The following is a 23,121-nucleotide window of genomic DNA, read 5'->3' as shown; positions in this document are numbered from 1 at the left end:
GGGCCCTGGGAAACCTAGGCCTAGGAGCAGGATTCTAGTGCGCTGGTGAGCTAAGGGACTCCTGCCGGTTTGGGGTGGGCCGAGCCGGTCTATTGGACTGATTTGACTTCCTTGAAGATGGGGGCGGGGCGGAGCTCTGGCGAAGTTCTGATGGGTAGGGTGGCATCAGCACACTCACGAGGCTCGGGCCTTCTGCGTGCCCACGCCGGTGTGCTAGTGCGGACACGCGCGGAGGCAGCCATCCACTTCCTGAACAGGAGGGGGCACGAGATGGTAGGGGAAGAAGGGTGTCTTTTTGGTTCGGTTTCCCTCCTGCACTCCTGTCCCGCAGGGAGTCTTGGGGTTAGGAGGGTATGGACTCCAACACACCCACCAGGACAATGGTGACGTCATGGCTTTCCGTCCCCATGGCAACGGACGGCCTAGTGTGGGGCTATGGTGACTTAATAGCGGTCTTGGACTAACAGAGGAGCAAGAATGAGTTTCTTTAGCCAAGCATAGGGTGAAAAGTTTTGGGGGAGCTGCGTCCTCTGGTGGATACTTCGGGGAGACGGAGAAGGGGAGGAGGGAGAGGCAGATAGAACTGCCCAGAATGACAGCCCTGCTGGAGCCAGAAACAACTTCTAAAGTCACTTCAGACTTCATTGGGAATCTAACAATAATCAAACACTATTTTGCATTTGCATGGCATCTTATACCTTTCAAGAGCGCTTTTTTAAGTCGAGGATATTCGACTTAATTTTATCTTTACCAAGCGGCATCGTCACCATTTTACAGAGGGAAAATTGAGGCACAGAGCTTTAACAAACAAAATCAGATGGAAAGCTTTACAGACTTAATCACTCTGCTCCAAGTTTGCCACTGGTAGACCACACGGAATGGGTAGAGTCAGAGCCTGAGGAACAACTTGGTTGGGTTCGGGTCCACGGGGGGCTGGCTTCCCAAATCTGATGTCCGCTCAGGTTTTGGGATCGTCCTTAAGACTGCCCCTTAGCATATTTTTTAACTTGCATGAGGTTTACTATGAATAAATAAGTAAATTAAATGGCGTCCTGCATGATCCTAAGAATGACCTCGCGCGTGTCTGTCCCCAGATATTCCTCATTTTCACGTTTCGCGCGCCCTGGCCCTTTAAGTGGGCGCGCGAGTCCCCGCCCCCGGCCTGGCGCCCCGCCTCACCCGCTCAGGATCCGCAGCCGCCGCTCATCCTGAAGCGCGCCCCGCCCTCTCCAGCAGTGTACACTCCGTACAGCTGTGCGCGCACGTCGGGAGTTCCAGCCATGTCTGCGGAGAGAGAGGTAGCGGAGGCGGCCCCCGTGGTGGCGGCAACCGAGGCAGGGTCCAGAGAAGACGCCTCTTTGCAGCCCCCGAATGCCGAAGCAGCCGGCGACGCCCAGCCACCCGCGGTCTCCGAGGGGGCCCCCGCTGCGTCGCCTCCGCCGCTGCGTTCTCTGGTGCTCACAGGCTTCGGCGGCTATGACAAGGTGAAACTACAGAGCCGGCCGGCCGCGCCCCCGGCCCCCGGGGCTGGCCATTTGACGCTGCGCGTCCGGGCCTGCGGGCTCAACTTCGCTGACCTTATGGCCCGGCAGGGGCTGTACGACCGGCTGCCGTCGCTGCCCGTCACTCCGGGCATGGAGGGCGCGGGAGTCGTTATCGCTGTGGGCGAAGGAGTCAACGACCGCAAGGTGAGCGGGCCAGCGCAGGACAGGGCAGTGAGAGGCTGTGCAGGCCGCGGGGCAGTGGGGCAGGAGTGGGCGGGTGCCGGGGGTGTGGCAGGGCAGGGGAAACTGGCATGGACCCGGGTAGACCGGCATGGAGGTGTAGGAAAGGAACCTGGGTTCTGAGGTCCTGGAGAACTGGATTAATATTTGGGGGATGGAAGTGGAGACGGAGTTATTTCGCCCTCCCCAACCATTTTTTAATTGTAGCCGCCGCCCAAAAGTGGCGGCGGCGGCGGCGGCGGTGGTAGTGGTGGTGGGTGTGTGTGGGGAAACAATAAGGCGCCCATGCGCATGCGCACAACGACCCCCTATCCCCAGTAAAACCACACCTGTACCCCCTGCCCACCAAACACTCCCCGGGTAATTGCGGTCTGTGACCCTGAATGACGGTTAGTGCCTCTTTCCCCTAGGGAGCTTGCGGAGCTATGTCGTCGGAGTTGGGCGGGGGCGCAGGGCTGTGCCAGAACCCTAGTCACATGCAGCCCCGTGGTCTGTGGGGGTGTGAGGCGGCCCCTCCCAGAGCAGGGCCAAGAAACGAGGCACGCCCGTCATGGAGGAAAGGGAGCCTCCACCACCCCTCCACTGGCCCTACACTGGCAGTCTGGTTTTCGGGGGGTGGGGGTAGTAACGAGGCGGGGGGCGAGATTGGGTCTTTGGATCTTTGTCTTGGACTCTGTCTCCCGTGACTGCAATATCTCCTCCTCCAGTGACTCAGCCATCGGGCCACCACCCGGGGCTGCCCTGGGAAAGGTTCAGGCAGGCACAACCCCCCTCTGCCTTCCTGTGGAGGACCCTCAGAAGCCCCAGCGGTTTCCATTTGGACTGGGGTGGGGGGTGTGGCACCGGAGCAGGTTTGCCCAGCTCTGCCTGTCTGTTTCTCCTTTTTGTTTATCGTTAAGTTTAGCCACAACTGGGGACACCAGAGAGTTCCAAATGACCAACTTTTTGAGAGACCTAGGGTGAGCCTTTGCACATCATTTATTTAGGGATTTCTTTTCAAATCAGGTCCCTGCAAGAGAGGCCCCTCAGATAAATGCAGCCTTCCTCTAATGGGACCTGCCACTCCCAGATCCCAGAACTGGAATTCTTGGATTTACTGTACATCTCTTTAAAGGGCTTCTTCCTGGATTCAGCTCTGGCTCTACCCTTTCCACTGACTTCTAAATAATCCCACTCTTGAGAGGGTGGAGGGAGTTGTAGTTCATGTTACTGCTGAAGGCCACCCACCTAACCTCCCCTCCCCACACTTTCCGCTTGGTAAATACAGGATATCCTGTCCAGGGCAAGAATCTGATTGTAAGGGGCTGGATTCTGTGACGAGAACCCCCCCCCCCTCCTGGTATAAGGGCTAACCCTGTTCTGTGATGGGCTGAGGGGTGGGCATTAGCCTGGGTTAGTGGTGAGCCTTGATCTGGGCCTGGCCACCACCCAGAGTGACCTAGCCCTCTAGCACGTTTGCCAAATCTGCTAGTCCTGAGTCCTGAGGTGGATTGTTTCCATTCTCCAGACCTTATCTCAGACCAGTGCTTTTAGGGAAAGATCCCAGCCTGCCTTCAGTCATCCTCAGTGGAGTGTGGGGCCTTGAGGACATGAAAGAGGGTATGTGGGGGAGTCCCATCCCCCTTCCCCATGGTTCCCAAGTCTCGTTAATATACAGAATTCCCATCATTCCTGGCAGGGACCAAGACAGACCCGGATTGTCCCAGAACAGCACCCACACCTCCCTCTCCATGCTCTTCAGATGAAGAGCGAGGGGAGGCCTTCCTTTCTCCTGAGAATGCCCCTTTCCTGTCCTCCCCCTGACCCCAGTTGCTAAGTTGGAGGAAGGGTTCAGGTTTTTTTTTTCTTTTTGTTTTTTTTCTCCCTTTTCCTCCTGCAAGGAGGCTGTCCTGCTGGTGGCTAAAAGTGAGGAAAATACGTTTTCCCGGTGGGTGCGATTGTGTGGCTCTTTGTCCATCACCCCTATCTTTGGGTGAAGGTGTCTTCTGGGCCACCAGTGCTGGCTCAGATACTTCACCTGAGGTGATCAAATCCAGCCCTAACTACTCAGAGACCTTTACCTGTTCTGTGGTATGGCCATTACCACATACTCCCTCTTCTTTCAGTTACTGGATTAGTGACCTGCCCTCCTTGCTCCTGTTATAACATGTCATTATTGTTATTATTAGCTAACACTACTAAGTGCCTACTATGTGGCTGACACTGGGCTAAAAAAAAAAATCACTGAATGACTTTTTCGCCACTTAATCCTCCTAACTGCCCTATTTTACAGATAGGAAAACTGGGGCACAAAACATTAAGTAATGTTTTTATTTGCCCAAGGTCACATCGTCAGTAAATAGTGGACCCCATTTTAATAGAAGCAGGTTGAACTCTTCAACACTTCATACTGCCCTAAGTATAAGCTTCTTCCCCCCCCCCTTTTCTTCTGCTTCTCGCCCCCCACTCTGGTTCAAGCGATTGTTTTTCTCAGTCTAGTTGTGTAGGACACAGCTCCCTGGCGCATGCCGGTATTATGAGGCTTGCGCTCCCCTGGCTGAGGCAGTCAGGTTGCTGGTCATTGGTCAGCTGCTCACAGCAGCTCCCGGCAGCTCTTGCTGCTGCCGGCCGCTCACGCTGGCTGCCGGCCACTCATGGTGTCACACACTAGCCCATGGCAGCACTCAGCAGCCTGGGGCAGCTCACGCCAACCTCCTGCTGATCACGGCAGCCCAGCTCCAGGGAGAGCTGTTCACAATCTTAGCTGTAGAGGGCGCATCTCACAGTGGCCCATGTGGGAATGGAACCCGGGACCTCTGCTTTAGGAGCAAGGCGCTCCAACCACCTGCCCGCCCAGGATAAGCTTCTTGCCTCAGGGCTCTTGCATAATAGTGAAGTCTAAGATCTGTAAAATGGAGATACGGATAGTATCTGATCTGGTGTAAGGATTGGTTGAGTGTTTAAATATAAAGCAGTTACACTAGAGCCTGGACCTTGGTAAGCTCTCAATAAAGGTAAGTTGTTACTGTTTTTGATGACATTATTATTATTACCACGACTACTGCTGCTGCTTCTGCAGCTACTTCATTACGAGGAAGAGGACCTTGTACATAAGTGGAAGGTCATAAATTGCTGATAGGTAAATGAATGAGTGACTGAATCATGCTCTTCTTTCATTCTTCAAGGTAGGGGACCGGGTGATGGTGTTGATACAGTCAGGCATGTGGCAGGAGGAGGTAACCGTGCCCTCGGCCCAGACTTTCCTGATGCCTGAGGCCATGACCTTTGAGGAAGCTGCTGCCTTGCTGGTCAATTACATCACAGCCTACATGATTCTCTTTGACTTTGGCAACCTACGGCCTGGCCACAGCGTCTTGGTACACATGGCTGCAGGTGACACGCCCCTTCCCTTCCTTTATTTTCCCTCTTTACCCCACCCAGATTTCCTTCTAGGCCCCTTCCCTGCAGCACGGCTAGATTGTTGTCATGACAACACCAGGCTGCCTTGGCCTATGGCGCCTAGAGGCCTCTGCAGTATTGTTGCCGTGGCAACATTCAGGCACCAGGTCCAGCCTGGTGTGCTATCCATAGCAACATGCCCTCACCCAGCATCCCTTCCCTGCCAGCCACCCTCCCCCCAATTCTCAGTCATAGAAATTGGACATGGGATGAGGGGAGAAAGCCTCCAAATGAGCTCAGGCAAAATGAAAGTGATGGAGTGTGGGTCCTTAAAAGACAAGAATGGAGATTGGTGGCTGGGTGACTCTATATCCCCTCCTTATGAAAGTGTCTTGCTGCAGGGGGCGTGGGTATGGCTGCCTTGCAGCTATGCCGTACAGTGGAGAATGTGACAGTGTTTGGAACGGCGTCGGCCAGCAAGCATGAGGTACTGAAGGAGAACGGGGTCACACACCCCATTGACTACCACTCGACTGACTACGTGGATGAGATCAGGAAGATCTCCCCCAAAGGTGGGGTCAGGGTGTGGGAAGGGGTAGAATGGCACAGGACAGGGAGGGCATCTCCAGATTGGTGGACTCTAATGCTGTGCCTGGGTCCCCTTACTCTGTGACAGGAGTGGACATCGTCATGGACCCTCTAGGTGGGTCAGATACTGCCAAGGGCTACAGTCTCCTCAAGCCCATGGGCAAAGTGGTCATCTATGGTGAGTCTGGGCCAGGATGGAGACGGAGTTGGGGGAAGCGGGGTGGGACAAAGGGGCCCAGGACTTTTGAATAAAGAAGGGGCAAGGACACAGGTGCTCCAGAGAATCAGGGTTAGGATGGTCCGGATGTTGCTTTGCCTTCAGATTGCTGCCTCCTGGGCGCAGCTCCTGTCATTTTCTTTCACAGACTTTCCTGTGAGTCACAGTAAATTCTGTATTCTTTCTGTGCTCCTGTTTGGGGTTATTCCTGATGCAAAATCAACCAGTTTGCCTTCTGTCCTACCCTCCTGGGCTTCTTGGGCAAGCTGCATTTCCATTTAAAAAATGATTTCACACAAAAATAAACAAATAAAGGTTAGAGCCATTTTTGAGTCAGCTGGAGTCCTTTTGGGCCGGGTAGACTGCAATGTGGGGGATTATTCTGTCCCTGGTGTGGATGATTGTAAGGGGCCCCCAGGGGGCAGGTGAGCATGGGTCCAGACACACAGGGATGTGCCTGGCACCTGGATTCACAGGCTGTGTCTCTGTCTCAGGAATGGCCAACCTGCTGACAGGCCCCAAGCGGAACCTGATGGCCCTGGCCCGCACGTGGTGGAATCAGTTCAGCGTGACAGCTCTGCAGCTGCTGCCGTCCAACCGGGCTGTGTGCGGCTTCCACCTGGGCTACCTGGATGGCGAGACAGAGCTGGTCAGTGGTGTAGTGGCCCGCCTCCTGGCTCTGTACAACCAGGGCCACATCAAACCGCACATTGACTCGGTGTGGCCCTTTGAGAAGGTGAGTGTGATGGCTATGCAGGTGGGGTGCCAGGGGTAGGATTCCTTGGAGGAGGAGAGCCTCCTCCCTTAGGCTGGCTCTGGAGGGGCTGGATGGCACTGGGAGCAGAGTCTTGTCTTCCTCTCCAGGTGGTGGATGCCATGAGGCAGATGCAGGAGAAGAAGAATGTGGGCAAAGTTCTCCTGGTGCCTGGGCCAGAGAAGGAGAACTAGGGCTGGGGCTGGGAGACCCTCGGGGCCCGGGAAGAGAAGCTGGGAAGCCACGTTCTGTCGGCCACCAGACCCTTGCATTTCATCCTCTATCAGAATTGCTCTGTCCTCACTCCCCCAAAGGTCTCCAGTGATGACCTCTCTCCCTCCCTGTTCTTTCTCTTTAGTCAGGGCTGCCCCCCTCCCTCTTTCCTGCCCTCTGAGGAGGTTGGGAAGTGACCACTTGGATGTCTGGGCCCTGCCAAGGGGACAGGGAGGGTCAGAGGGAGGCCGGCTGCTTCCTGCCCCCACCCTTTCCCCGGGCCTGCTGTGCTGCTTTTGTGCCAAGGCTAGCCAATCCCTTCCCATCCTGTTCTGTGAGCTTCCGCCTCTGCTTCATCTCCCCTCCTGCCCCTGCCCCACCACCTCCCCAAAGAATTGAAATGTCAGCTCAGGATATGGGGCCAATCTATGTGAATCCAGCATGTCCCTGTTTTGCCCTAGTGTCCCTTCAACCCGGGCCAACCAGCGCCCACCTCTGAATTCCCTTGCCTCATTGCATGGCCTCATCCTCCTGTCCCCCGTTTTTTAAGCACAATTGGGCTTCTTCCACCTCCAGGTTTTGTCCACTCTTAACCAAGGTTGCCTATTACAACAAGGGCAGGAATCAGACCTGCTCCCCTAGGTCATGACTCTGTGGGAGGGACACAGAGCCCCCCTTCCTTCACTGAGTTCTCTGGATTTGTTCTCAGTGCCTTAGCAATGGAAAACCTGTGCTTGTGTATGTGTGTGGGGGGTCCCTGTCTCGCACCTCCTTCTCCACCCCTGTACTCCCCAGTGCCTTCCTTGTTCTGGTGGAGCTGGGTTTTGCTGTTCCCCAGTCCCACAACACTGCCAAAAATCCGTGTGTGCCAGTGGGAGGGGGGCCAGACCCTACCCTCCTGGGGTCTGTGCTATATCTTGTCTCTGGGGCTGTCATTTTTCTATAGGTGGTTTAGGAGAAAGGTGGGGAAGTTTTCTCAGCCTTGTAGATAAGTGTGGCATTCACAAGCCAGAGCTCTGGGAGGCAATGGTGTCTCTTTCTTGTTCTGGGACCAAAGTAAAAATTAAAGTACATCTCTGTGCAGTGATGAGAGGCCCTCTACCCCTGCTTCTTAGAGCAGGGAGGCAGCTTTCCAAACTCAGCCCCAAACTTCGTTTACATTGGTGGGGAGATGGAGCAGGGGAGTAAAGGGAGGGTGGGGTTAGGACCTGGGTGGCTGGAACCAAAGTGGGGACTTCCTGGGGTATGGGGTGTAACTCCCTCTGCTCTCAGAGCTGGAATTAGGGAGGGTTATTGCCGCAACCATTGCCAGTGGGAGGCAGAGGGGAGGGGCTCAGCCTCTTTACTTTCTAAATGAGGACTAAATGGTATGAAGTGCCACTTCTGCTTTTGTGTACCCCACCCCTTTACCGAAGCTGCCTTTGTGTTTGTGTCAATAAAAAGCCAAACCCTGGGTCCTGGACGTGGCTTTTGAGAGTGGAGGGGAAGGTGAGCTGGTGGAAGGTCAGGGCTGACAGTGGAAGGTTCGCGTTTCTGCCCTCCCCCCAGCCTCCTTCCATTCCCACATCAAGCTTCCTTTCATGAAATGAAATGAGGAAGAAGCTCATGCCGAGCAGGCACTTTTACTGTTCCGGGCAGTGTTTTACAACTCGGATTCCCTGCCTGCTGTTGACCAGCATGATCTCTAATCCGAGTGCACCCAACCCCAGCCTGGTGTTACTGCCTTGGCAGAGGGGTGGAGTGTGTTGACAAGGGCAAACTTCTAGCAGGACTTGGAGGTGAAGAGAGCCAGGCCTCGCTGTCCTGGGGGCACGACTGTCAGGGCCTCCACCTCCCCTCCCCCGCGGGTGGGCTTCTGGAAGTGGATCTCCAGGATGTCGTGCAGCTCCGGGCCTTCCAGGACATCGGGGATGTTGAGTACCAGCACAGACTGGGACATTTTCATGAGCCTGATCTGGAAACAGAGCCGAGAATGGAGCAAAGGCTCGTGGGAGTCGGGATGGGGGCAGAGGTTGGGGCAGGCACTGCCCAGGGGTGCATGGAAGGGGCAGGAAGCCTGGAGAGGCTGGCAGCGGGGAGGGCAGTGGGGTTCAGGGTTCGGATCCTCTCTTGAGCAAGTTTTTGGCAGGCAGACAGGTTCCCTGGCCCAGCCCCTGTTCTCCCCCTTCCTACTTACCTCAGCCTTCTGGATCTCCCCCCTCACGTAGGGAGAGACTTTCAGAGGGAACTCCTGCCCACCCAGTGGCACTGTGAACTGGCCAATCCGGCACAGGTTCTGGGCCACTGTGGGGACAGGGAGGGGTGGACCTTTAGCATCAGGGCTTTCCTCCTCAGGCCTGATGCAGCTGCCCTAATCTCCCCAGTGGGGCTCTTACCTTCATCCTTAGTGAAGGCCAGCATGACACCCCCGTGCAGCAGTTCCCTACTGTCCACGTCACCACCCCCATTCCTGGTCTTGCCAAAGAAGAGCTCCAGCTTGTCCAGCAGCTCTTCCTCACTCAGCTTGAGTCCAGCAGGAAGCCCAGTGACGAGCACTCTCTGGCCACTCATTCGGCTGGACACCTAGGGGGAGAAAAGAAGGAGTGGTCCCAGGCACAGCCCCACTCCCTGTGTGCAGATGCACGGCGCCCCCTGCATGTCCCAGGACCCTGCCATTCTATCACCTGGATGGTGGTCACCACGGGCAGCTCCAAGGGCTCGACTTGCACCCGTAGCCGGAACTCTTCCAGCTCGATCTTATGCTCCTTTTGTTGTAGCACCCGAGAGGCCACTGGGTGGGGGGAGTAGGGTCAGTACTGGGAAGCCTCCCAGCCTCCCTCCCAAGTGTTCCTGAGAGCTCACCCTTGGGGTCATCAAAGTTGACCAGAGCAGAGCCTCCAGGCAGAGGGTAGTAGATCTGAAAGTTGGAAACCAAAGACTTGGGCACTTCCGTGCCCTGCTGAGTTTGTCCTCGGAATACCAGTGGGACTTCAGGCACTGGCAATGGGACCTAGAGATTGGGGAGGGGGAAAGTGATGCAGCCTTCAAGGGTGGGAGCGTTCCCCACTCCCAGCCAGGAAGAAAGTGTCCCGGTGCCATGTGATTGATACTGAGTGCCAGGGATGAATACATGTATTGAAAGAAGAGCTAGAGAATGATTGGATGACTGCAGGTCAAGCCTGTCCTGCAACTTTACACGCAAGATCTTTGTGCTCACTCAAGCCTGTGAGGTAGGTAGCTCCACTTTACAGATAAGAAAACAAGTTCAGAGAGTTCAAGTAACATACTCAAGGTCACACAGCAAGGAAGTGGCAGAAGGAGGAGTGAAACTGAAAACTCCCCAGCTCTTTCTACCAGGCCACAGCCCTTCTCCCAGCTTACCTTGTCTTGGGGGCAGTTCCTGAGCTCCCTTTTCAGCTCCTGAAGCCTCATCTTTAGTCTGGCCTGCTCTTCCTGAAGGAAGCGGAATTGGCTCCCACTGTGGAGTGCCTATTAGAGCAGAGGGGAACAACCAGATCTCCACCTGCCTTTCCAGAGAAAGAACAAGCCCAAGGGAAGGGGGGTCCCAATTCTGGACTCTCCAGGAACAGTGTTGATACTCAGCCCAAGAACAACCCACCCCCTTTACCCGGCCCTGGGCTGGTCCTGGCCCCCTCTACTGAGGACATGATGCCTCAGCCACTCTCTGAAGGGCAGGAAGCTTTGCAGCAGCCATGGCTGGTTCATTACTGAGACCTAGAGTTTAACAAATATGGATTGAGTTTCTATTGTGAGGTGCTGGGCTCTGACACAGGGCAGTGGAAGAAAAGGTCCAGCCCTCAGGCCTGTATAAAACAGTACCCAAGACTGTGCACAGTCACAGGATTGACTGTAGAGGACTGCAGGAGTTTGGAGGAGGGACAGTCTGGAAGGGGTAAGGCAGCTAGGGAGGCCTCCGGGAGGAGTGGGGGCTTAGGGTTGCAAAATGTCATACTACAATGTATTAAGCACTACTTATATGTTAGGCATTGTGCTGAGTCCTTCATATGAATTGTATCACTCAGTTCTCCCAACAACTGTATGAGATAAATACCCTCTTATCCTTATTTTACTGATGAGGGAACCGAAGCTCAGAGAGGTTAAGTGACTTGCCCAAAGTCATTTGGGCCTAGGCAGTCTGACTCCACACTGCTAACATGCTTTACAGTGAAGAAATCAAGCCCAGAGTTGAGTTGTTTACCCCACATCTCCCAGCTTGTCCCTTGACTGCCACCCCTTCCACTGTTTCAAGCAGCCTTTCAGGCTCAGTGTGATCTGGAGCAGGTCCAGAGAGAGAGCTGACAACATGGGCAGGGGAATGACACCAGGGATGTGAATAAATGCACCTTTGTTTGTAAGTTGGAGCAGACGTTAGCTGGCAGAGTTCACACTGTGGTTGGGAAGCCTGATAAATAAGGTCAGCCCAGAGTCTAAGTGTGAGCTCACTTGGGAACAGGACTCTGTCCTGGTCATCTCTGTAGGCCCAGTGCTCAGCAGAGTCCCTGGCACAAAACAGGCATTCAGCAAATGTGTGTTGAAAGAAAGAATGAATGAATGAATGAATGAAGTGAGAGAATGACAGGCAGGGAGCATATTACAGAGGACATTGAAGAAGTTTAGTGAGCTCACTCTATTTTAAGCAGAGGAAAACTAGGGCTTGCATAATGCTGGTTTATGAGTAGTGAGAAGGGTATCTCATTCTTTATATTTCTGTAAACAAGGGGTTGCAAATTCAGTGCTACAAATTCAGTGCCTGTTAGGGCCAGTTAGATGACATCAGTGAGTCACGGGGCCAGTGGTGGGGACTCTGACAAACGGGAGAGAGCATATCCCCACTGAAGGGGCAACCTCTTAGCTCTCACCAAGCCTTTGTTTTGTTTGTTTGTTTGTTTGTTTTTTTATTGGGGAAGGGGAACAGAGTGTACTTCCAGGACTTTTTTTTTTTCCCAAGTCAAGTTGTTGTCCTTGCCATCTTAGTTGTGGAGGGCACAGCTCAGCTCCAGGTCCAGTTGCTGTTGTTAGTTGCAGGGGATGCAAACCCCCCCATCTCGTGCGGGAGTCGAACTGGCCCATGTGGGAATCGAACTGGCAGCCTTCGGAGTTAGGAGCATGGAGCTCTAACTGCCTGAGCCACCGGGCCGGCCCCTAACCAAGCTTTTTGACATGGGAATGTGGTCCCAGTATCCAATAGCTTTCCATTTTTTAAGGGAAGTCAGAAATCTGAATTTTTATTTGAAAAAGATGGCTGAATTTAAAAAATATATGAAAAATGAAATAGGGGGTTGGATTCAGTCCAACCTCTTTTTTATTTCTGCTTTACATCTTGATATAATTATACATAATTAAAAATCTAGTAATTGGCAATGTTATTTAATAAATAGCTTAATAAAAATAAATACATAATAGCTTCCTAAGTAGAGTCTCTTAAAGAAAAATCCAAGCAGGGGAGTTCAGATGTGGTATCAGTAGGAAATGGGGAACTAGTGAAGATTTCTGAAAGGTGGAGTGAGGTGATGGACATGCTGTTTAAAAAAGATCCTTGCAGTGATGGCAGGATGAACTGGGGCAGGAACCGTGGAGCAAGGAAAACAAACCCAGAGTCCGAGGCTCTCGTTCCCACCTATGTGATGAGAGCTGACCTGGGCCTCTGGCAGCAGGCACAAAGGAGCACGTACGGATGAGTACATTTCAGAAGGACAAGCCCACAGACTCTGGATGTTTGTATTAAAGAGACAGAGGGGAACAAACTGGAGAGACAATACCACGTTGCAGACCTGGGTGCCCCAGAGTTTGGTATAATGCCATTGACCCAGCGGGTAAGGAAAGAGAGCCAGTGGTTATTGAAGGCTTGCTAAGTGCCAGGCACAGTTGGACTCCATCTCATTTAAGTATCACAACACTGCCTCCTGTCTCCAACTCCCAAGTGAAACTGCTCTTTTACAGGACCCTCTTAAGGACAACACAGGCTGATTGTAGACTTACTTGAATTCAATTATACAGGCTATTTATTTACATAACGACAACATGAACCTAAATGCCAGCCAATGTCTATCGGGTGCCCAACAACAACAAAAATCGCAACTCAGTCTACCTTGAGCTCATTGAGAGACTGTAAAATCTGGGTATTTTAGGGATGGGTTCACGATTTAAAGTTAATTTTGACTACATACATGCTTCTGCCTTCCTTGCTGAGTTTAGAACATTACCAACCCATAACATAAAATCTCATGCAATCTATGTTCATCATGGGAGTATTGGGAGGCAGTTTAGCACAATGGTTAAGAGACCAAACTCGGGGGTTTACATCAGCTCCTCTTACTACTTCAAGTTGTTTAACTCCTGTGCCTTGGTTTCCTTACCTGTCAAATGAGTATAATAGCAGTTTGCACCTGTAGGTAATTTTGTTTGGAACAGTGGTGCCTGGCACATAATAAGTGCTGGAAACTGAGGCTCATCAAGTTTAACTAATGGGCCAAAGTAAGTCAAACCCAAGGCCACTGAAGACACTTAGGGTCAGGGACAGGAGGTGGTGGGTAAGATTCTGGATTAGAAGCCAAGAGGACGGAAGAGGTCCCCAAGGGACAGAGCGTTAAAAGTGTAATCTTTGAGGATACCTGGTTGGAGGTCAGGGGAGACAAAAGAATGCAGATAAGAAATAGAAGGTATGGTCAGAGATAAGCCAGGCCAGGGCCAGGATTGGGTAATGTCAGATACACAGAAGGAGGAGGGATGAAAGAGACCTGCAAGAAAAGGGCTACAAGAAGGCGACTCACTCACTGCTCACTTGCTTACTCAGTCACTCATTCAACATTACCTACTGAGCACCTACCATCAGTTAGGCCCTATTCTAGGCCATGGGGTCACAGAAGTGAACAAAACAGGTAAACCTTCCTTGTGAAGTTTATATTCTAGGGGATGAGCCAGACAATAAGCAGAATAAAGTAAAATGTACATTATGTCAGTGATAAGTGTTATCGACAAATACAAAGCAGGGAGGGGAGGACAGAAAATGGTAGAGGACAGTTTTAAATGGGGTGAGCAGAATACCTGATCATATACTTGAAGGAAGAAGCCATGTATACATGTGGGGGTAAGTTCTATGCAGAGGGAACAGCAAGTGCAAAGGCCCTGAGGTAGGAGGAATTTGTCAGGTGTATTTGGAGAACAGCAAGGAGGTCAATGTTGCTGGAAGAGAGCGAGTGAGGGGAGAGTGGTTGGAAAAGAAGTTACAGGGGAAACAGGGTTGGATCATTGAGGGCCTTTTACTCGAAGTTAGGGGAAGCCATAGGCAGGCTTAAATGTTCACAGGATTCCTTGGCTATTGTGTGAATAGACTGACGTGGGGAATTGGCACAAGCAGGGAGACCACTTAAGAGGCCATTATAGCATCCAGGTGAGCGATTTTGGTGGCTTGGACCAGGTGGTAGCAGCAGAGGTGGTGAGCAGCAGTCAAGAGTCTAGATAGACTGAAGTTGCTGATGGGTCAGAAATAGGGTGTGGAATTAAGAGAGGAGTCTGGTCTGAGCAACTGGAGGGAAGAAGAGCCATTTGTTGAGGTGGGGAAGGAAGACTGTGAGTGGAAGAGATTTGGGGCAGAAAGTTAGGGGTTATTTTGAACACGTTAGGTATGAAGCGCTTATCTGACATCTCAGTAGAGACACAGTGACAATTGCCTCTACCAATCTAGCATTCAGAGAAGAGGTTCAGGCTGGGAGTATAAATTGGGAATTATCCATGCAGAGAGATTTAAAGTCACAAAACTAAATGAGAGCAACAAGGAGGGTAGGTATAGACAGAGAAGAGGTCCAAGGGCTGATTCTGGGGCATCCAACACTAAGGTAGGGGGAACAAGGAGAATGCAGAGGAGTGACTAGTGAAACCCAAAGGAGAGGAGCAGTGTACAGAAGGGAGAATGAGTTTTAAGGAGGAGGAGAAGGATGAGCCAGCAGCTGTGCCAAATGCTGCTAACAGGCCAACTAAGATGAAGAATGAGCAAGACCACTGAAACTGGGCAACAAAAAAAACAGTCCCGCTTATCATAAGGAAATGGCCGAAGTTCACATACAAAGATGATTATTGTAGCCTTGTTTACAACAAAATAAGGAAATGTCCCACATCAGAGGAATAGCTAAACAAATATAAAATATTATAGCAATTAAAAGACACATTAACGAAGAACATTTAATGACATGAAAAAATGCTCACAATAAGGCAAAAAAACAAAATATAAAGCTATATAAAGTATGATTCCCTATTCTGTTGATTCATAAGGATATTTACTAATGCATAAAAGTACATTAAAAACTCTGGGAAGATAACAAAATGTCATTAATAAAGGCTGTGTCTCAGTAGTGAATTTAGTGTGACTAAAAAATAAAAAAGTTTCCTGGGGCTGGCCCGGTGGCTCAGGCGGTTAGAGCTCCGTGCTCCTAACTCCGAAGGCTGCCGGTTCGATTCCCACATGGGCCAGTGGGCTCTCAATCACAAGGTTGTCAGTTCAATTCCTCGAGTCCCGCAAGGGATGGTGGGCAGCGCCCCCTGCAACTAAAATTGAACATGGCACCTTGAGCTGAGCTGCTGCTGAGCTCCCGGATGGCTCAGTTGGTTGGAGCATGTCCTCTCAACAACAAGGTTGCCAGTTTGACTCCTGCAAGTGATGGTGGGCTGTGCCCCCTGCAACTAAAATTGAACATGGCACCTTGAGCTGAGCTCCCGGATGGCTCAGTTGGTTGGAGCATGTCCTCTCAACCACAAGGTTGCCGGTTTGACTCCCGCAAGGGATGGTGGGCTGTATGTACCCCCTGCAACTAGGAATGGCAACTGGACCTGGAGCTGAGCTGCGCACTCCACAACTAAGACTGAAAGAACAACAACTTGAAGCTGAACAGAACCCTCCACAACTAAGATCGAAAGGACAACAACTTGACTTGGAGAAAAGTCCTGAAAGTGCACACTGTTTCCCAATAAAGTCCTGTTCCCCTTCCCCAATAAAATCTTAAAAAAAGAAAGTTTCCTGAACCCACTTTTCTTCCTTTTTAATAATATGTGAAGGCCCTTTAAAGAAGCAGTTTTAGCAGAGAGGTAGGCATGAATTGGAGATGAATCAAGATGGTCCAGGGGAACTGGGGTTCTGAAAAGGTTGGCAATAATATTAACAATAACAAATGTATATTGAGCACTTAATATGTGCCAAACAGTGTGCTACGTTTTTTTACTGTATTAACTTATAGATTATCCAGTTTAATTTTTGCAGGTAGATCTTCGTGTGAGGGTTTTACTATCATTCCCATCTTACAGATAAGGAAATGGGGCTTAGACTGTAAACTTTAGAGAGGCTAATAACTTACCCAGGGCCACATAATTGGAGGAACCAGGATTTGGAACCAGGCAGGTTGGCTCTAGAACCTGTGGTCTTTCTTGTTATATTTGAGGGGCAAATGGAAAATGTCTAAGTGAGAGATCAGTGTATTTGTAATGGGGTAGTATCAGAACAGGAAAAGACTGAAGAAACTGGAGAGGGGGTGAGATTCATTCGTTCAACAGCTGTTTATTGAGTATCTACTGCCTGCCGGGTAGTGCTAGGCACTGGGGATCAAGGCGGAACAGCGTAGCCCAGGACCAGTCCTCACAGAGCTTAGTCTAGTATGAGTAGGGGCATGCACGGGTCAGGAAATGGTGGATCACAGCAGACGGGAAGGTTGGTTCTCAGAGGAGGTACACTTCTTACCCCTGACCCTGAAGAGGTCCCATGGTTAAGTTGAGAAGTATAAGAAGCATTTGTTGGGGGAGCTCTCTGGAGATAAGAGTGTAAGCATTTCTTAAATGTTTAGAATTGTCATTAGAGCAGTTCTTAAACTTTTTAGGTCATAGAACCACAGATCTGTTGAATGCATGAATCTCATCCCCGCTCCAGTTTCTTCAGTCTTTCCTTTTCTGATACTACCCCATTACAAGTATTTAATGAAAACTATGGATTTTTTTCCTCCAGAAAAATGCACATTCACACAAGGAATTCGTGGGATCCTGAGGTACAGGTTATAGGATTGTCTTTGAGACAACAGGTTATGGGTATAACTCCATAGGGGAGAGGAAATCCCAGCCGCACTTCTCCCCAAACCTCATCAACTCTAAAAGATGGACAGGGCAGATTCCCAGCCAAGAGTGCTCCTCTACTTCTCCCCACTCCCAACACCCTCCTCCTCACTTACAGTATCTTCAGTCGCAGACATGGGTTCTGGAAACTGGTTGGCAAGAGCCGAGGCTTCAGAGCTGGACACAGTGGCAGAGTCCATCCCGACTTAACTCTTGCTCCTACCTTCTGAGGGGCTTTGATCTGCCCCAGCAGTGCCCTTATTCTGCTTGCAGGCTTTGCTTCCACTTTCATTTCAGCGGAATCCCTGCCCTTCCGTGCTCACACGCCCCTAGCTGGTTTCCCCACCCCTGGGAGGAGCCTTTCTGGCCTCCAGGTTGACTTCACTGGGCTATGAGGCCTCAGAAGCTCCCGACTAACTAAAGGAATACTGGTCTCAATCAACCATTCGTTCCCAGCTATCAATCCATGTGGAAGCCCATTTGTAGAATTTTGTCTGCTTCGTTAATGGATGTTTCCCTGGAGCTCAGAATGATGCCGGACACATGCACTGATGAAACAAAGACAAATGCAAGGACAGATTAAGCCCCTCCAAGTTCACAAAGCTGTATTTGTTGAGACCTGTGTTATGTGCCCAATACTGGTTCTACTTCACACGAATTGAGCTCAATCTTCAAAACCCCACAAACCTGGTTCTATTTTCCCTATTTTACAGATGAGGTTCTAAACTTCCGAAGCACAGAAGTATATAAACTCACCCAATGTTACATGACTAGGAAGTGAAGCATGTATCCAAACCTGGACAGTATTTGAACTTGGGCCTTGAGGCAGTGGAAAGAACTTGAGTTTTTAGTCAAAGGAGGGCTTAAATTGTTACATCTGTGACTGACAATTTAACAGGAGTCTCAATGGAGATGCCCAATACTTAAAAGATGAGAAGCCATGTGAAAAATATATAATTTTTACACCAAGAGTAACTTACTGAACTCCTTTCTCCACCATCCTGGGTGGAAGTGCACCAAGTGCAAGGCTTGGCAAATACAGGCCTTTGAATCCTAGTTCCATTGATTTAGAACCAGCGCAGCTGGAGAGCCTATTTCATTAGTAAAACAGGGTTACAAGTATCCCAAGCTCCTTGAATCATAACTTGTTGCCAGTCTCAGCTAGCCAGGCCATTTGGGTACCTCTCCCTGGTACTACTGGTTCCCCAAAAATAAGACCTAGCCGGACATCAGCTCTAATATGTCTTTCGGAGCAAAAATTAACGTAAGACTGGGTCTTACGTTAATTTTTGCTCCGAAAGACATATTAGAGATGATTGTCCAGCCAGGTCTTATTTTGGGGGAAACACAGTACGAGAAATGGCTCCTCTGAACCTCCATCCCTATCTAGTTCTCATTGGAGAAGCACCAATGTCATTGGACAACTTGCTAGGAATTCTTACCAACTAAATCTAAGCCATAGGGTGGGGTGTTGGTATTCTGGTTTGACAATCACCAGTGCTAAGGTTTAGAACTTCAGGTTAGTGGTTCTTAATCCAAAGTGGCCAGTGCCCACTCAAGGGGGTCCTTTGGTTGTCACAATGAGGGTGTAGGAGGGGTGGCTCAGGTTCCCTAGTTGATAGCCCTTTTGGGAAGCTCAATAGATCACTTTACCTGTTGAGGGCAGCCAGATCATTAACAGATCTCCAGGCCAAGTACCATAGTTCAAGTCTCACAAAGACAGGTTTAGATTTTATTTCAAATTTTTGTATTTCTCCATAGCCCCTCATCTACCACCGTCCCTCATTTTATGACTGTTCTCCTTTCCCAAATTAATAATACAACAGGCAGACACAGGAATATTTTTTTGACTTTTAATGACTGAAGCAAAAAAGATCTAAAACCGCAGCTTCTGGAAGAACCATTTGTTCTTGCCGGTCTTATACCTAGAAGGGGAAGAAAAAAGACACCAATGACAAGAGGAACAGAGACAAAATTCCCTTCAGGAATTAGAACACCATACTGGAACATCCACCACCAAAGCCTACTTACCTCTCTTCGAACTTGACCTTGGCCTCCCGTCGGGCCTTGCGTTTTAGAGCAGGGTCTCTGAAAACATCTTTGTTGACAACAGTTTTGTCCAAGGGGATATCCACAGAGTACCTGGGGAAAATGGTGGGGAGGCAGGATCAGCCCATCTGCTGCCAGGGCTTCACAGAGCCACCCAAGTCCTCCTGGGATACTGGGGTACCCAGGTCTGACTCCATAGGTGCAATCATCAAAAGCTGTCCCAAAGTCAAAGATTCTTGGAAAATTTACAATGTTAACACTCATTTATATAGATTCAAGCCATTGAAAAACTTCATACTTCTCAATTTCCTGACCACTCATTTTCTAGCTAAGAACCATCACTTTATTAGATCTTTACTTTGATCATGGTGGGTGGGTGGCTAGCTTTCTGTTTGTAGTCATTGGATTTAATACTGTTCAAGTTCTGCCTATGCAGGGCCAGTCTCATTATGACAATGCAAAAGCTGGGTGGCTAGTTGTCCCAATCTCACCACTTTCCAGCACTCGAGAAACAGCTTTGCTCTTTTAGGTCAGCAAACTAACAGTGAACGTGAAGTCCCAGCAGTGAACTTTAAGGCCCACGCTACTGGATTCCAGCAATTATTGTTCAGCACTCCTTCAAATCTTCTATTCCTTTATAAGCCCCGTACTAAAATAGTGTAGGTGCAGTGCAATATTCTGAAAGGCCAGGAGCCAAAGGGTTTGGCAGTTCAGTGGAACTGAGGGAGACTTGTTTTCACTTATTCACCATTTCTGAAAGCCTGTAACTATCCTGGAGTAGAACAGTGGAAGAGGGCAGGCCAATTCCTACGCCTGTTTACTATGGATGGAAACAAACTTTTACTCAACAAAGAATTTTCAGGTGAGAGGGACAGATAAAGAGCAAGCTTGTAAGAGATTGTTCAATCCTGCTTGGCCAAGTTAGGGCAATCACCACAGAAAAAAACAAGAACGTGGCTGCAAGATGGATGAAAGGCAAGACGGGAAACACAACCACTTTGTGATGATTTGAAAACGATGTCTCTTCCCCACTCTGGAATGGGTGCAAGGTTGTCTCATTCAGTGGGGGGGGGGGGGGGGGGAGAGAAAGAAAAAAGCCACTTTTATTCCCATGCTTGAAATGCTCACCTTGTGGGCATGAGGTGATTGTAGTTATAAACTTTCACGAAAGATTTGATCTTTGACCTCTTAGCAATTTTCTTCTTGCCCATGGCAGCTGTCACTTTTCGGGGATAGCGGTCAATTCCAGCCACCAGAGCATGGCTGTAGGGGCGGTCTGAAGTGCCATCATCAATGTTCTGAATGAGTAAGAATTACACTGGTTATCAACTGAGGGCCTGATTAGGCCCCGTGCTGGATACAGGCAAGGCATGTATAGAAAGGATACTCCCATCCCTATGGCTAAGACCCACCATTATAGAGAAAAACCACACAAAGCAGACACTGAGTACTATGCTAGATGCCCATAGTAGTAAGTAAGGGTATGGATGGTACGCATTCCCACCAGGAAGTATCTGAAAGGTTCCTGGGAGGAAAGAGATTTTAAAATAACAGTTAACATTTATGAAGTGCTCGCTATGTGCCAAGCACCGATTCTTGGCACTTGACAATTCTTAACTTCTTCCACGATTGCACTGCTAGTAAGGGGTAGTGGCAGGATTCCAAAGCTGGCAGCCCAACTCCGGAAGCCAGTCTCAAGCAGATGGAGGAAAGGGAACCAGGGGTACACCAGTGTGCCCCAAATAGCCAAAAGCCGTGCTGTGTGTGGCCAGAGCTTAGGGACATCTAGAGGCTAAAACGGAGGTAGAAGGCAAATCGTGAAGGGCTAAAATACGGTGACCATTATGAATAGAAACAATTTCTCCTTTTTACAGAATCCCAGCTGCAGCACTTACTACCTGTATGACCTCGGGTGAATTACTCAACACATCTATACCTTAGCACTAAAAAGGAATGTCCTATGGTTACTTCAAGGAATGGACATGAAAACACCTGTAAGGCAGTAGGCAATGTGTCAGGCACCAAGCAAGCGTTCGATAACGTTGGCCAGGTGGAGGGCGCATTGTGTGTTACGTTCTCAATTCAACTCACGTTTGTGTTTATTTTCCATCTTCCTCTTCCGAAAACTCTCATGCATTCACCCCCACCCCCACCCTCAATGCTCAGTGGCTCACGTCCCAAAACTACTTCTTTAATTCCAAGCTTGTCGACATTCCGAAACCGGCCCGATTCCCTGGAAACAAGGGCGTAGAAGCTCGCGAGGCGAGTACCTTCACGATGACCGCTTTGCGTCCGGAGTAGCGTCCGGCCAGGACCAGCACCACCTTCCCAGGTTTCATAAACTTGCCCATGTCTGCAGAGAGGAAGAAGGGGCCGCTCAGAAATCCGCGAGCCCAGGCTGAAGGCCCGGAACTTCAGACTACGCTCACTGCCGTCTCGGCCCCGTCCTGCGGGCCCTGCTCACAGGCCATGATCCGCTACAAAGCCACCAGAGACCAAGGAACTGAAAGTGCCCAGCGCCGCCCCGCAACTCGACCCCCAGGCTGCGGATGGCGGTGGATTGGAAGACCCTCCCCAAGACTCTACTCACCGACAGCAGCCACTAGGGCCTACAGCAGAAAGGAAAGAACCACTCTTCCTCTAACCTTTCACCCCAGAGGGAGGTGATATCACTTCCGGCCCCGCCCCTCAGGCTCGCCCCCGCCTCCTGCGTGACGCTTAGACTCTGGGTTGAGGGCGGAAGGAGCTCTCGTGGGGAAAGCAGTGCCTGGTGGTTCGTTTATTCAAATCAAACTTTATTAGCATCTCCGGGAGTAGACAAGAGCCAAGGAGTCCTGTCTTTCGCGTGCGGATGGAATAGCGAGGAAGGCTGCCACCTTGGTTGTAGTTCCTTTCTTTGACACTAGGAGGGGGACACAATTTGGAATTTACTTTTTTTCCTTGGCAGAGTCAGGAAACAAAATAACACATTTTTTAGTGCACACCGTGTGAACTGTTCGGTGTAGGAGACGAAGATCAATCAAACAAAGGTACTTGCCCCCAACATTTAGAGTCTAGTTATAGACATTACAGACTAGACTAAGCAGTGAAGGTGGTGAAGGATGATCATGGTGGTAACAGCAGCTGCTTGCCCTGTGCTAAATTGAGTTAATCTACTTACATATATTATCTCACTTGATCCTTATAACAACGCTAGGAGTTAGGTACTATTATCTCCATTCTACAGTTGAAGAAACTGGTTTAGAGATATTAAGTAATTTGCCCAAAGTCCACAGCTAGGAAGTGGTGGAGCTGGGAGAGATGCAAATAGTCCTTTTGCCCCATATACTGTTTACCCAGTCACCATACTGAGCACCTACTCTGCGCTAGGCACGTTGGGTACCAGTCGACAGCCTATTTAATTTTCTTTCCGTTTAGACACGAGGAAATTGATATTCGGTGTGGATAAGTTACCTCTGTCTGAGGTTGAGCCCAATGAGTAACACAGATGGGATTCATCTGTAGGTTTGAACTCAGGTCTAGTTGGCTTTAAACTGAATTATTTCCCATCACTCACTGGAAGAGTGTTTTTAGATGGCTCTAATTTCGGTGTCTTCCGAGTTCAAGAGAAAGAGAAAGCACCTTACAGTTTTTACTCGTCTGAACATTGAAAAATCTGTAGGATTGGTCTTGGGCAAGATGTGGGACCAATCAGCGGTTCAATTCTCCTCTTGAGGGTCTCCAGAGACCAATTTTTCCTTGCAGCCCTCAGGACCCCATTCCAATGGTTTATCATCCTAATTATATACTTATGTTTCTACATTCAGTTAAAATATTTTCTGCTTTAACTTGGAATATGACATTTTAGAGTTAGAAGGGGCCTCACAGATCTACTCTGGTCTCTCAAAGAGGACAATTCTAGAGCAGCAAAGTCTGAGTTGGTGACGCAGTCTCCCCATTCCCAACCCAGTGTTCTTCCCACTATAACACACTACCCTCTGTGATTTCCACCTCCGTGATCTCCCAGCCTCATCTGCTTTTGTCTCTTTTGCTATTGCTTCCTTGGAAAATAGAAACCAAACCCAGAAATCTAATTGCCTTGGACTCTTCTCACAAACTAACTCTCCAAA

General features: G+C 50.0%; 3 protein-coding genes across 5 annotated transcripts; 1 reads left to right on the top strand and 2 right to left on the bottom strand.

Moving 5' to 3' along the window:
• Positions 1-8,327, top strand: VAT1 (vesicle amine transport 1). 2 transcript variants are annotated; one of them, XM_019747761.2, is made up of 7 exons: positions 1-45; positions 1,095-1,688; positions 4,889-5,096; positions 5,504-5,674; positions 5,779-5,868; positions 6,402-6,643; positions 6,772-8,327. In XM_019747761.2, exons 2-7 carry the CDS (start codon positions 1,281-1,283, stop codon positions 6,853-6,855), a joined length of 1,203 nt encoding a protein of 400 aa, XP_019603320.2. In that variant the 5' UTR covers positions 1-45; positions 1,095-1,280; the 3' UTR covers positions 6,856-8,327. The 2 variants fall into 2 exon arrangements, with proteins under 2 accessions (XP_019603320.2, XP_074176927.1); XM_074320826.1 differs by lacking the exon at positions 1-45 and adding an exon at positions 139-273.
• A 153-nt stretch (positions 8,328-8,480) lies between these two features.
• On the bottom strand, positions 8,481-17,270 carry IFI35 (interferon induced protein 35). 2 transcript variants are annotated; one of them, XM_019747762.2, is made up of 7 exons: positions 17,080-17,270; positions 10,235-10,342; positions 9,716-9,863; positions 9,538-9,644; positions 9,250-9,436; positions 9,051-9,157; positions 8,481-8,828 (listed from the first exon to the last, which is right to left on the bottom strand). In XM_019747762.2, the coding sequence occupies exons 1-7, from the start codon at positions 17,161-17,163 to the stop codon at positions 8,637-8,639; spliced, it is 933 nt and encodes a 310-aa protein (XP_019603321.2). In that variant the 5' UTR covers positions 17,164-17,270; the 3' UTR covers positions 8,481-8,636. The 2 variants fall into 2 exon arrangements, with proteins under 2 accessions (XP_019603321.2, XP_074176928.1); XM_074320827.1 differs by having other exon boundaries at positions 9,716-9,770; positions 17,080-17,266.
• A 1,532-nt stretch (positions 17,271-18,802) lies between these two features.
• On the bottom strand, positions 18,803-21,743 carry RPL27 (ribosomal protein L27). Its single transcript, XM_019747671.2, has 5 exons — positions 21,603-21,743; positions 21,283-21,365; positions 20,141-20,310; positions 18,995-19,105; positions 18,803-18,888 (listed from the first exon to the last, which is right to left on the bottom strand). Exons 2-5 carry the CDS (start codon positions 21,361-21,363, stop codon positions 18,840-18,842), a joined length of 411 nt encoding a protein of 136 aa, XP_019603230.1. The 5' UTR covers positions 21,364-21,365; positions 21,603-21,743; the 3' UTR covers positions 18,803-18,839.
• Between the last annotated feature and the right edge of the window lie 1,378 nt (positions 21,744-23,121).

The sequence above is a fragment of the Rhinolophus sinicus genome, linkage group LG15, assembly GCF_036562045.2.
Source record: "Rhinolophus sinicus isolate RSC01 linkage group LG15, ASM3656204v1, whole genome shotgun sequence".
Taxonomy (NCBI): Eukaryota; Metazoa; Chordata; class Mammalia; order Chiroptera; family Rhinolophidae; genus Rhinolophus; species Rhinolophus sinicus.
Note: the sequence above shows the minus strand (reverse complement) of the source record. Positions and strands in the feature narration are given on the sequence as shown.